Below are 14,656 nucleotides of genomic sequence, written 5' to 3' on the forward strand. Positions count from 1 at the left end.
TCAGAATATGTTTTTCGGGATGTGTATTTATCCTGGAGGAATCCGATGAGCTATGAAGCTCTTTTTCACAAATAGCACAGATGTCACATCAACAAACAATACAAACACATGACCGGAGTACAAAGTACAGGGAAAGAAAACAAATCACACAAACAAATACAACTAAACATCCCCATCTTACCAGAAAAAGCCCACTGAGGTATCAACCTTTTTTTCAAAAGCGACCTGGTCACAAATGATATCTCAACATAGCGGCTGGTCATTTTGACATTTATATCAGCAAACTATTCTAAATAATCTAAACCTAGCGGTTTATAAACTCGACTGCAGCCTTGCACGCCGTTGCTTCTCTGAAAGGGCATCCCGCACCTCCACTGCTCCGAACGCATGTTGCGACAGGATGGCTTCTGCTGACAGCCGCCGACCAGCTGATGTGGGGGGCGTGTTGAGCGAAGTCCACAGCGACGACTGAACTGTGGCGAGACGACGTTTGCTGTCTCGCTGGGACGCGCACAACAACAACGACGACGACGACGTGACACTCTCCGGGTTTTGCACAACTTCACTCACGCGGCACACGCGAATCACTCTCCCTAAGGCAGTGGCTCTTAACCGTTAATGCAAATGTGCACCCCTTTGGTTCTCAATCGTAAAAATATAAATGTATTATGTTAATAAATGCGTAGGTTTGATGAAACAAAGTGGTTGTACTTACGTGCCCGTGTTGAATTTGTGATTCGATGATTATTCCTTCATCAAGCACCCCAGGGGATGCGTGGCGCGTGACCAACCCCCTGGGGGCGCGTGACCAACCCCAGGTTAGAACAACCACTACTCTAAGGGGCTGGCCATAAATGACGTCACACGATTTTGGACGATTCCCCCCCCCCTCGTCACACGGCGTCACAAAGCTCTGTCCCCTCCCCAAAACCATATTTCCATTTTGAAAATAAAACACGCTTCCAATCGTTTAAAACTATTGTTGTCATTGTAGTGCGTATTTAATGTGGCGTTGCACTCTGATGTTGAGCTGTATAGCTCTTTATCAGAAGTGATCTGGCCACAAATGATAGCTCGACAGAGTGGCTTATCAGGTGGAAATGTATAGCAGCAGCTAAACACTCTAAACGTGTGATGCTGATTCTAAATGTGGAGGGGAAAACCGGAAGACCATGGGGAGAGTGTTGTTAACAATTCTATATTTATATTCTTGGTTCTTTCGGTAAAGTCACATAGAAGGGAAATAATAAAATAATAAAAAGATAAAACAATAAAAAATATCACGACGTTTCGACTGCAACACAAGCAATCATCATCAGGTGGGAAATCCGCAGTAAGAAATGATTGCTTGCGTTGACTTTACCGAAAGAACCAGGAATATGAATCCCTGCAGTCACGAAAGCTTTAAATCAAAATGTAATTCTATATTCATTTAAAGTTGCGCATTTTGATGTGACGTCACATTTCTCACCCCCCCACACCTCGTCACAGATCGTCACAAAAATCTCACCCCCCCCCAGGTGCATTACGTCATTTACGTGTGTTCGTTGTTGTATTAAGGCTCATGATCTATACAGATTCCAGAAAGATGTAGCGGACAAGAGTTCGGCCTGATAATGAAGATTAATAAATAATGTTTCCTGAACAATTTATAAATTCACATTTGAAGAGCTTCATATTTATTTTTAAAAAGAGCGGATCGCCGCCTCATTGGCGGTTGCGCGGGTCACGTGCCCCGAAAGGACCAATGGTGTGGCGGCGTGGCGGGGCCCGAGGGTTGCCGTGGAGACGCGTCTCTGAGGCCTGCGCGAAGGAGAAGCCCGAGAGTCGCTCAGGAGAGTTAAATCGCCCCGCAGTGAAGGAGCAGAACAACAACGACAACGACGACGACGAAACGCAAACTCTTCAGAAGACAACTACCGATCACAGTCACGCAGCGAGGATGTCGCGAGCGCAGGCGGAGGGCGTCATTAAGAACATCATCCGCGAAATCGGCCAAGCGAGCGCGGCGCGGGGATGCTTGGCGTCGGAGACCCTCGTGGCGTTTATGGTGCGGGGCGCGTACACGACTCCCTGTGTGTGTACACACACGTGTCATTGTCTACACGTGTGTGTGTTTGTGTGTACACGACTCCCTGTGTGTGTACACACGTGTCATTGTTTACACGTGTGTGTGTGTACACGGCTCCCTGTGTGTGTACACACGTGTCATTGTTTACACGTGTGTGTGTGTACACGACTCCCTGTGTGTGTACACGGCTCCCTGTGTGTGTACACACGTGTCATTGTTTACACGTGTGTGTGTGTGTACACGACTCCCTGTGTGTGTACACACGTGTCATTGTTTACACGTGTGTGTGTACACGACTCCCTGTGTGTGTACACACGTGTCATTTCATGGGACCTCCTTTGCCAGTACCAAAATATACTAATAGGGGTTTTCCCCTTTTTTCTGGCAACAAAACTGAAACCTTTGTAAGCATGATTCCTTGCAAAAGGTGTCAGTTTTATTGCCAGAAAAAGGGGAAAACCCCTATTAGTACACGTGCCATTGTTTACACGTATGTGTGTGTACACGACTCCCTGTGTGTGTACACGACTCCCTGTGTGTGTACACACACGTGTCATCGTGTACACGTGTGTGTACGTGTCATCGTGTGCACGTGTCATCGTGTGCACGTGTCATCGTGTGCACGTGTCATCGTGTGCACGTGTCATCGTGTGCACGTGTCATCGTGTGCACGTGTCATCGTGTGCACGTGTCATCGTGTGCACGTGTCATCGTGTGCACGTGTGGGCACGACTCCCTGTGTAACACTGTTACACGAGTCCTTGTGGGTGTGCACGTGTTAGTGTGTACAACTGTCACGTGCACGGTTCACAGTGCACAGTGCGTACACGCAAATCGTGACTGTCGGGTGGATCAAACGATCACGGCCCGGTGGAGGCCGCGCCAATTGGTGCAGAGAAGTCGACATTCAATGTCACTTGTTCTGTGGAAAGTCTTGTCCCAGCCACGGATACGTGGACTTTCCACCACGAACAGTATAAACAACCGATAATTGTAAAAGCCTCGACTCAAATGGAAACGTGGTACAGTAACACTGCTTTGGCGTTACCGCAGCGCCATGCCGTGGTTTAATGGAGATGCTGTATGCCGTGCAGAACTCGTCATCTGATCAATTGTTTTCATCTTGCACAGGGGACAAGTGCATAATTCCGTATACACGGCAATAGCATTGTTGATATTTACATTAGTCCAAGGTCAAAAGGTCATCACGGCCCATGCCACTGGCACCATTACACTTCGCTATCGTGCCCTTGTGATAGATGCTGCAGAGACTGACCGCTAACATCTTGCTTGGTCGCTAATAAAGGGGACCTCTTGCAGTGGCGTAGATGTCGAGTGTGCAGGCGGTACACCGGTACAGTGGCCCACAGTATCACAGAGACGCAGGCTCCGGGCTAGAAAGAGGCCGTAAAAACTTGGACAGAGGGGCCCATTTCATTCCATGCGGCAGAGCCCACGCCAATTACGCTACGCCACTGCTTTGTCACCTTAGTCGTGAAAGCAGGTTGTGAGGAGACATTGCGCAACGGAGCTGATTGGTTGTGCTGTCTGTAGGTGAAGGCCGTGGTTCTTGACCCCCGCAATGGCTTCAACGTGGACCGTACGTTGACCAAGGAGGACGTGCAGAAACTCATCAAGGTAGAGTGGGGTCTGGCTCCACTGTGAGACGCGTGGCTTGAATGTGAGCAGGTGTGGAGAGAAGATCGCGGCCGGCCGCCCAGTGTCGCGGGCGGAGGTGTAATTCGATTATTATAAGCGATGACAATGCCAAGGGGCTTTGAGAAGCACCAGCCAAGCAAGCATAATTAGTGGCGTGAAGGTGACATGGTTTTAACCGAGGCCAATGTTGAAGGGCCCTGCGGGGAGTTGACAGACATTGGATGAGGACACATTGTATAGTTGTTAAGTCATTGTTAAGTGTGATTGCATTTATGCGCATGCGTGGGCAGGTTTCACTGTTGCCTGTGTACTTTGGACAAACATTTTCAAATATTTTTTTAAAAAGAAAAAGAAATGACCAATTACTGCAGTCAAGGAAAATGGTCAGCTTGTTAGCTGTGTAAATAATGCTAAATATAGATGGGACGGACATGTACGTTGTATGGCCTAACGTGGTTAGAATGATGAAAGATGAGTCAGAGACCCCCGTCGGTAAAATCATTGTTTATGCTATTCCTGTGCCCTGTTTATCTTCTGCCAACATAAATATATAGCTATGCGAGGACCGATTGCTGGACAATAGCCGCCCTTCGCTGGAAACCATTAAAATGCAGGTGTATTTTGACATGAACTACACAACCCGAGGTGAGTTACACCACAGGAAAGTAATTCGCTGTCATAATTCTGCTTTTTAAAATATTCCATTACATACTGGCCATCCAGAAAAGAACATCCACGTCACATTATTTATGTGTCTGCGATTCCGCACTAAACATTTTTTGCGCTTTTGTATACTAACGAAAACTCTCTAGCAAAAGCTAGTTCCAGTGATTGCCATAATGAGCGTTGATGCCAAATATGTGGGATGGCATAGCTGGATGGAGGAGGCTTTGGAAGTCAGGATATGGGGAAGGAGGACAAGAGGCAGGAAACGAAAGATGCTGCTTGCCGTCCTTAAGGAAGGGGGTGGGTGGGGGGGCGGCAGTGATGGAGGGAGTTTTAGCCAGGGACTTGCTGCCATTGGGCAGAGGATTAAAGGAGACCAGAGAGTGGTGAATCGGTGCTGTGGGGATTGTTATTTTTTAAATATAACAAGCGTAGGTAAATCGAGGCACGGTTGGTCTCTTGTGCGCAGCTGAGTTCCTTGAGGAGCACCGGCGCGTCCTGGAGACCAGGCTGGCGCCCATCCAGCGTGAGATCACGGACAGCCGGGCACGCTCGCGGGAGGAGTTGGAGGCCCTCTACCGCAAGGTGGTGAGCTACGTACTGCTCTCCTCGGGCCTCGGATCTCCCACGCACATCGCCGTCGTCCGTGAGGCCACCGGTAAGGGATGCACTTCACTGCGCTCTGGTTTCTGTGCGTTGGAACTGGGCGCTGTGGCTGGATTCTCACTCACCACTTTGTTTTCAAAGTGCACCATTGAAACCGTGACTGTTAAATTCACCTACATCCGAAATTGCTGGAGGTTGTCATTGTCATCATTATCATCAGCAGCCATGATCTATCCACTGCAAGATGATGGCCTCCCCAAGCTATTTCCGTTCGTTATGGTCTAACGATGCATAACATCCATATAGTTCTCATACACTAGCTGATTTACTTGCTCCATCTCCACGATAGATGCTGTCTCAGACGCGTTCCCTTCTTTGACCAAGCAAAATCGTGTTTGACATTCATTAGTGGTGTCCAGAATCTGATACATTGTATGTATGTGGTCGATGGTGCCTTGGCCTCTATATTTTCCATGCTTCTGTTTATATATTTTTTTATATTATATTTGTGTGATCCGTGGCAAATTAGTCACTCGTTATCCTTTATGTGACCAGCAGATGGCATACACCCATTGCGACGCATGACAATGCGTCTTATGCAAGGGCTACTCCTTGAATAGAAGAATGATTTCGATGTAAAGCTTTCGTGACTGCAGGGATTCATCTTCTTGGTTCTTTCGGTAAAGTCACGTAGAAGGGAAGTAATAAAATAATAAAAATAAAACATATTTTTATTATTTTATTACTTCCCTTCTACGTGACTTTACCGAAAGAACCAATAAGATAGAAGAATGATTGTGGCATCATTCATTCGTGACATCATTCATTCGTGACTGAAGTATTTCATTTGTTCCAACAATTGGTCTCACTTCTTTGATGATGGTCCAGCCAGAGATGTTGCCCATTTTCATACTGCAAAGGCCAAAGTTTACTTTTTCACGTGTGACATCTGGAATGCATGAGGCCAGATGTCAACGACCCGCTATTTATCTTACCCTGCTGTGAGCAACATTTTGGAGCCTTAGCACAAAAACAGACAAGAGCTTGAATAAGCAAAGAGCAGCCATATTTCAATAATGACGGGTGCCGTTGTGTGCTGTGCAGCGGCGCTGCAGAGCGTTTTTCCACAGACGGACCTGGGCACCTTCCTGGCCATGACAAAAAAAGAAAAGGAACAGCAGCTGACGGAGCTCTCCCTCATCACCACGGGCATCCGCCTATTCAACAAGAAATGTGGCAAGGGAGGGGAGGGCATCGATGACTGTGAGTTCTGTGAACTATTACCAAACCCTGTTTCCCTCACTTCCGACGACAACGTAATCATGTTGTTGATAGTCTCACGTGGTTCGCGTTAATTTGGAACAGAGATTCCTTAACTGTGTTGCACACGTGCCTTTGAGTGGGTCAAATAGAACACAGAGTGAACAGCGCATTTGTACGATGTACGCCTCGTCACAACTAGTGCCGGCTATCCTCAACGAGGCCATCCCGGCCGCCACCAAGCACCTCGACGCGGAGCTGGGAAGCACACGGCAGCTGGCGCACCGCTACACCGCGATCCTGGAGCAGTGCTCCGATCCGGCCGACCAGCTGGTCCGGGCCGGCATCTTCCCCGACACCCTCAGAGAGCTGTTGTTCAACTGTCGGCAGCACGAGTGCTTCCTCAAGATATTGTTGGTAGGAAGTGGGGGAGGGTATCGTGAGCCTGTGTTTGTGACGCTGTGGGGTGTGGTGGGGAGCGGCAGTGTAGCGGTTAGCGTGCTGCGCTATGAACCCGGACACTCGAGGTTCGATTCCCGATCACGGCCAACACCAGTGACAATTATCTGAACCGGTTCTGGGCCTCCCCTAGGTCGACTCAGCCTCAATTTGAGTACCTAGTGCGATTTGTAAAAACATTGCCACGAGGGAGACAAAGGCGTCCGGGCGAGGTGCTGGCGAACCACCCCCTCATGAGCCGTTCTGGCCTTCATAGGTGCTCTCTAATCAACCTTTGTTTGTTAAAATATTGACAGCCAAACATGTGTTTCATATTTTATAATGATAACCTTTTAATCATGTTATTTAAATGTTGGATTGATTTCGGTGTGAAATGTTGCTTACGAATATATGATAAATAATCAATTTCGCAGCTGTATGAATGGTATTGCTTCTTAAATGTTTGCTTTTATCGATCTCCAGCCCTCACAAACCCCACGGTGCACCATTCTGTCATTACCAGCCATCGTAAGTGTGCAACGTGTAGCGGCCCCCTTTAACAAGTGAATGGAAAATATTAGCGATCACGTAAAGTTGCATCGTGTGCGGCCGCGAGGACTGGGGTCTGAGAAACATTGCCTTTGCACCTTCTGTCAATTGCATCATTGCCCTGGGTTTTTGCCGACAGGGAGACATGATCACATCAGCCAGAGAGGTGGAGTCTCTGCAGAGTCAGCTGGCATCTCACATGGACGCGCTTCAGGGCATCATCCAGGCCAAGCAGGCCGTGCCCACAACGCAAGTCTACGTACGTCCAGCACGCCTTCGGTGCCGTGTTTGCGAAAGAAATTGGTCGTGAAAGTTTTCATCAACGGAGTCTTTTATTTTACTGAACCATGGTTACAAGTGGAAAAAGTCACCCGGCGTGACGATGACTGCGACTACTCACCATAGGCCAAAGTGCAACTATAATGAGATGAAATTAACGAGTTTAAACGAAGACCAAAGAATATGACTCATGTTACGGGAGACGGCAACTCACTTAGGAGGTATATGCATACAGTAATCCCTTGCTAACCGCGAGGCTTAGGTTCCTGAAAACCCCCACAGTTGGTAAATTCACAGTTGGTAAACTTACGGGAAGAATAGGGTCTGTGTTTTGTCTCTCTCTCAAATTTAGTTCTACCTGATGGCGACTGCTTGCGTTGCAATCGAAACGTCATATTCTATTATTTAATTAATTTTATTTCTACATGACTTTACCGAAAGAACCAAAGAGTAGTTGGTAATCAGGTATACAGAAGTACATCTGCGTATACTCAAATCTCACAGTGTGTAATTTTGTGGTTGGCAAGGGATTACGGTATACAAATAATTACCAAGTTCACTGGCTGAGATAATAATATTAGGAGGGGGATGGGGGTGACATTTCTCGTCCCCCACACCAACATACTAACACTTTTTTGTTTTACCAGGTAAGGCCCATTGATATATATAGTTATTTTCAGATGCAACCTGGCCACAAATTATAGCTGTACAAAGTGATTTATCATGTGGAAATTTACAGTTGCCAAATACTCTAAATGCATATTTCAAAATGTCGAGGGAAAAACCGGAGGACCCAGAGAAAAATGCACGTGACCACGGGGAGAACACGCAAACCCATGTACAGGCGTCAGGGTCGCGATCAAACCCACGACCTGTATACTAGGCGAGGTAGTTAACGTGTCGCCACTGCGGTGCCCCATGTAACAACTAAGAGTGTTTGACTAAATGTTTCACTGCTTTATTCGACTAGACTAAAAGAATGACTCCACAGACTAAGCCTCCACTAGAAATCCACAGGTTGTCATCGACTAGACGATGACGAAGACAAAACAAAAACTAAATAGTCCACTCTCAGTCATTAGATGTTGGTGTGAGGGGGCATGCAAAATATCCATCCTCCCAAATATGATCACGTGAGCCAATCTGAATTTGATACATATTTTATACACAGCCAATTATCATTTTGACTACATCAACCCTGCTGTCCACGCTGCGTGTTGCAGATTGCCCCCCTCATTCCCGCCTCTCCGCCGCCACCCCTCTCCTCCCCCCCCACACCCTGCATCGTGTGGAATGTGCAGCCTCATTTCATGGCGGTGGCGCGGGTCTGGTGCAGCTTCCAGGACCAGATGGTGCTGCTCAGCGTCCTCAGCAACGTCATGACCAACCTGACGCCCTTCCTGGAGCCCCACGGCCGCCTGTGCCCGGAGACGCTGCTGGTGCCGCTCGTGGGCAGCATCGCTGAGAAGAGCGATGCTCAGAGGCTGCAGGAGGCCGCGGGTGAGCCATTCAACTTGGACGAGTCTGTTGTTTGAATTTGGCGGAATCGCACGTGCGTTTGTTTGAACTGCCCTTCTGGGAAGTGTAACTGTGCCGGCTGCTGTTCCCCAGCGGGGACGTATGCTGTTGTGGTCCCACCTACTCAACCGCCAAACGATAAATGATGCTGCATCAGGTCCAGCGTGTGGTGGCATAAAATGGCTGAGGTGACTTTCTTCTTTTGTGCAAACTAAGTGGAAATCATTTACTCTGCTGGCCAGAGGAGCTGGGAAATAAAATTCCAATTAATGTTTGATTCTGTCTTTCTGCACTCGAGGGTATTGATGTCCATTTGTAAAACAATAGCAGTGGCCTGCATACGATGATAGGTTACATTCTGTATTTTTTTGGTGGAAGTAAATAACTAAAACAATATGCCTTATATAGAGTATATGCTTACACATTGTATGAACTTATTTGATTAACAGGTGACCAGGTAAACCCAGCCGATTTCAAGAGCCAGGAGTGGTTGTTCCCCAAGACCACACGAAACCTGGACCGCCTCCCCATCCAGTATCGGGGCTTCTGCGCGTACACGCTGGCTGCCAGAGACACACTGCTTCTGCCAGGTCCTCTCTCTCTACTTTGTTGGTGCTGGCTCAAGGGACTTGCTGTTTGCTTGTGCCTTTCGTGCACATTTATGTACATTTTGTCTTTGATATTAACACTGACAGGTCCAGTGGGCGGTGTGTTTATTTAGTCAGTAAGCATGCCTGAGCAGACACACATGTAACACTGATATCCCGGACCCTTCTCTGTGCTCGTGCACGTGTGTGTCGTGCTGTGGGGAGCGGTGGCGAGCTGCTCTACAAACCTGGCGACTTGAGTCTGATTCCCACCTATGGCCAACACCAGTGACGATTATCTGAACCAGTCCTGGGCCTCTTCTAGCTCGACTCAGCCTCACATGAGTACCTGCTGCAAAGTGTAAACATCGCCACTCGGGAGATGAAGGCGGCCGGGCGTGGTCGTGGCCACCCATTCCCCTCGTGTGCCATGCCGACCTTCATAAGTGCTACTCACTAATAGCTCTTGCCCCAACAGTCTGTTAAGGCTATTCGGGAATGTTTGTACTTTGTCTTTTATACTGTGACCTTGCAGGCAACACAAACATTGGGGTTCTGAGGCACAGGGAGAAGCTCTACACCTTCTCCTCCAAGCAGGCCGCGTGCGCCTTCGCCAGCAACCCGGACCACTTCGTCGGCATGGTGGCCGAGGCAGCCAGGCGCTCCGCAGAGCTCATTCAGCTGCTGGAACTACACCAGCAGTTCGCAGTCATTACGCCCTACTCCCGGGTAAACACCGTCTGGCGTAAGGTCTGGCTCACATTTTTTTTGACGTTCTGTCAAAAATAAAACAGTACGAAAGCATAATGAGCAGAATATATATTTTCCGATATGCAAATGGAAAAACCAGATGCACGTGTGTGTGCGCGTCAGCCGTTTTGCCCTCGGGACTACAAGTGGGTAGAGGGTGTCGTGTTTTGAAACCGCAATGGTGCCCGTCGCGTTTTCTCGAGAAAGTGTGACTTGCGTTGGTGATGCGGCCCGGCGTGGTGGCGTCGTGGTCGCGCAGACACGGGAGCAGGGCGGCCCCGCCGAGACGCCCATCACCAAGTGCGACAGTGGAACGCAGACGGACACGCACATCCTGGAGTCCAGCATCGTGAGGTCGTACGAGTGGAACGAATGGGAGCTCCGGCGCAAGGCCATTAAACTGGTACACAGCGTGACACCAATCAATATCGCCTCATGGCCGTGCGTGGTTTGCTTGGGCACTGGCGATAAAGGCCTTTGTGATTCATCACAGGAGAAATGCAGCTTCCGAAGATTGTTTTCTTTCCGAAATGTTGTAGAGTTATTGCAATAACACTTCTGTAATAAACTACACGAGTATAACCTTCAAACAGTGTTGTTACTGCTCGTATTATTTGTGTACATTTTATTATTTCCAATACAATAACTGATTTATTCTACTTATAAAGCCTCAGAGAGTGTGCCGGAGGTGGAATTATTACTCTTTCAGAAGAGTCCTACATTGGAATGTTTATCCATTTTTATTAGGAAGTGCTTGGTATGTGAGGGGAAGCGAGCATACTCAGAGGTGGCATGATGTTAATTCCCTCGTTTGGTATGCAGGAGGTCGTGGGTTCAATCCCGACCCTGACGCCTGTATACTTAGAGTTTGCATGTCTATCTCCCAGTGATCGTGTGGATTTTCTCCGGGTCCTCCGGTTTTTCCCTCCACATTTATTATCAACATGCGTTTAGAGTATTTGACTGCTCTAAATTTCCACATGATAAGCCACTTCATTGAGCTATCATTTGTGGCCAGGTCACTCCTGAAAAAGAGCTATGAAGCTCAGTGGGACTTACCTGGTAAAATAAAAAAATATTTTAATAGTTTAGTTTGATACATTTTTTTGATTGGTTGATTTTATTTGTTTACGCGGGTAAGAAACGTAAGAGGCGATAACACGGAGGGTTTCCAAATCCACTCATCGTGCTACCGTCATCTAGCCACCTCACAGCCCAGCGCGTCCAGGAGTTGGATCCATGACCCGGCGCCTCCAAATCGCCGGGTCACGGGCATGCGCCACCACGCGTCGTGTAACCGTGATGAGTGTCTCCACCTCCCCGGCAGGCCAATCTGCGGCGCAAGGCCACGCACTCGGCGCAGACGGACCTGAGCCACCTGCGGCGGGACGGCGCCACTCAGGTGTACCTCCCGCGTGAGGTGGGCACGCAGACCAAGCGTGAGGGTGCCACCAACGTGCCGCGGCCCAGCGTCTACCTGGCCGGCCTTCGGGGCGGCCCCGCCGGTCAGCCGACGCGCGCTGTGCAAGTGGACCTCACGCGCTACCCCGAGCAGCCTTAGTGGGACCACGCCGTGCCGCACTGGGCCTACCCGGAACTACGCCACGTAGGGGCTAGGCGTATAGATAACAAAGGTTATTGGTAGCTATAAGGCACCTTTAAAGTTGCGTCGTCATTCTTGTTTGCCCTTTTGCGTTGAATTGCCACCGCACGAAAAATAATTTTCCTCAGCTGATCTTATTATATATGCCGTTTGTACTTTACCTTGTCGATGGCTTTGTGAAATGGCAACCTACAGATCTACAAGTGTGTGGCTCGGGCATAGGCTGAACAGATTGCTGTTGTTGCCGCGCCTCGCTAGGTTTTCTGACGTTTGTGTGTGCTTCACAGTGCTGGTTCATGGGTTAGGGTCAAGGTTTTCCTCGGTCGCAGAAGCACAGTGCTGAAGCGTGCTCAAGTTTCTTCTCGTATTTTTACGTTTTCTTTTAAATATGCAGTGGACCTCCAACTGCGATCACATCTTCAGGCTTTGTACAAATTGGCAGAAAACATTTCCTACAGCATCCTGTCCAGCCTGCTACTTCTGTGGAAATGGTTTAAAATTGTAGTCTTTATACTCACTCAAGTGCCACACTGTTCACACACTACTCATGTGGAGAGGGTCTGTCTCTATTCATGAATACAAAAAACAAGTTGCCATAACAATCTCTAGAGGTTCCTAATGTCAATTTTTATTCTAGATTTAGAGGCTTGCTTTTCTCTGTGGGCAAATCAGCAGAGGCTGTTTTGTTCTCAAGCACTCGCTGTGCCGTGCCATGACCACTGCCGCCACCGCCGCAGGCTGTGCGACACCCTGGTGCGGTATTGCAGCATCAGCAGCAGCACTTCACAGCCATTTGGCTGTCAGCTACAGCTGCTGCTGCTGCTACACCGCGTGATATGGACACACGCTATTATGCAAAGCCACACAATCTACTGGGCACGTGCTCCCCCACCCACTGAGACGGTGATAATTATTTCCCGTTTTGCGTTGGCTAAATGAGGATTATAATGATGTGCTGGACAGTGTCGTGGGATAAGCCACATTATTAAGGCATTTGGGAGGAGATGTACTGCCTGTGGGGCACGACTTTATATCCTTGCAATTTAATAAATGATAGAAACGATTGGAAAATGTAATTTAAAACATTGAAAAAGTAAAACCGTCATCTCAAAACATCGCCTTTCAATTCTGCAAAACGAATCTGCAGTTCCTCTTGAAAGAGAGACACATGCTGGTAGAGTAGAAGCAGATTTGTCATAACTGGCAAGTTTCCTGTTGCCCGTACTGAGGATAGCCTGTTGAGTTAAGAAATATTGAAGAGTTCTGCTTTTTTATGAGGTAGCTACCAGCCACTGCGTGGTGAGTGATGCTTGTAGCCACGGCTTAATTTCTCACAGAATGTTGCCCGGGCCGCTGTTTGACTGGAGTAAGCGGTACCCAAACTCGTAGTATCCACAGCCATACCGAGATATTTATAATGTATGTAGTGTGCCGGAGGTGGAATTCTTTTCTGGGTCTCTAACCTGGACAGACGCAGCTGAAATGAAACTCAACTGGGGCTTCTGGCGATTCCATGTGTGCCACTCATCCAGCAGCCTGCATCGTTTATGGCACAACAATTACTGAGTTCTCCACCGAACCACCACCCTGTTAATATTTTACGTAATTTTTACCGATGCACCTTTGTGTGCCATGTTTTTTTATTTGATTTAAAATTTAGAAAAATCCTCGATTAAAAATTGCACTACTTGACAAGCTAAGTATTGTTTTGTTATTTTCCATATATTTTTTTGCCATTTGTGCTGCGCATTCCAGTTTGTGGGACTTCCGCTGTTAAAAGTTTCTACAACTGTGTTCATCTTCTCCAGTCAGGGCCATCTCAGGCACGTGGTCCTTCCTCCATAAATCAAGCCACAGGTTATGGCACCCACTGACGGTTCTGTCTCCTATACCAAGTGCCCTTTTCTCTGTCCAACAAAACCCCACTCACTCTCAATAATTATTTTCAGTAGGGTCCTGGATCAGGGTAAGTTAATTAACATTTTATAGTCATTGGTCAATCAACTGCTGGATGAAGGCTTCCCCACAACAGATTGGGCATGAGTGATGCTTGATTAGATTTCTGCGTGCTGCTCAGTTGCTGGTTGGTGATGGCGATGAAGGGGGTGCACAGCACCGGCTCAGATATCACTCGCCACTGATTTTATCCACGGTTAGGAATCAAGCTGATGTTATTGATGGTTGTGAATCAAACTCAGGTCGCTGAGTTCGTTACAGTGTGTGCTAACCGATACTGCTCCGCATACTCCACCCCTTGCTCCTCGATTCGGGCTGTTGATATTAATTCTTATTGTTGATTTTAAGCTTTCGTGACTACAGGAATCCATACTCGATGGTTCTTTCGGTAAAGTCACGTAGGTAGAAATAATAATAGATCACGACGTTTCGATCGCAACAACAGACGGTCGCTTGTTGCGACCGAAACGTCGTGATCTATTTTTTATATTTTTACCTACGTGACTGTACCGAAAGAATCAAAGAGTAAGTATTCTTATTGTTGTTTTTGCAAATGGAAGAAACCAGAGCGCTCTGAGACGACCCACGCAATAAAGAGACAACAGTGACAAGCTGACGTTGTCAGCATCGATTTCCCGTCACTTGTCACCTCTCTAGCCCTGAAGCTCTTGAGTTTCGCCGCACAACGCTGCCACGCGCTGCCACGCCCTGGGT

General features: G+C 48.0%; 2 protein-coding genes across 2 annotated transcripts in view; one reads left to right on the top strand and one right to left on the bottom strand.

Annotated features, from left to right (window-relative positions):
• The window catches only part of LOC144721480 (estradiol 17-beta-dehydrogenase 11-like), a 36,188-nt gene extending 35,379 nt beyond the window's left edge, over nt 1–809 (bottom strand). The window contains exon 1 of the mRNA XM_078599119.1: nt 716–809. The gene's annotated coding sequence lies outside the window, so the exon portion shown is untranslated. The remainder of the gene's footprint in view (nt 1–715) is intronic.
• On the top strand, nt 406–13,681 carry CFAP206 (cilia and flagella associated protein 206). Its single transcript, XM_078599112.1, has 12 exons — nt 406–2,050; nt 3,626–3,709; nt 4,285–4,375; nt 4,866–5,054; nt 6,107–6,265; nt 6,465–6,679; nt 7,389–7,508; nt 8,830–9,028; nt 9,496–9,636; nt 10,169–10,362; nt 10,643–10,786; nt 11,711–13,681. The coding sequence occupies exons 1-12, from the start codon at nt 1,634–1,636 to the stop codon at nt 11,942–11,944; spliced, it is 2,187 nt and encodes a 728-aa protein (XP_078455238.1). The 5' UTR covers nt 406–1,633; the 3' UTR covers nt 11,945–13,681.
• Nucleotides 13,682–14,656: the final 975 nt, after the last annotated feature.

This window comes from Lampetra planeri, chromosome 12 (genome assembly GCF_965212315.1).
Source record: "Lampetra planeri chromosome 12, kcLamPlan1.2.h2, whole genome shotgun sequence".
Taxonomy (NCBI): Eukaryota; Metazoa; Chordata; class Hyperoartia; order Petromyzontiformes; family Petromyzontidae; genus Lampetra; species Lampetra planeri.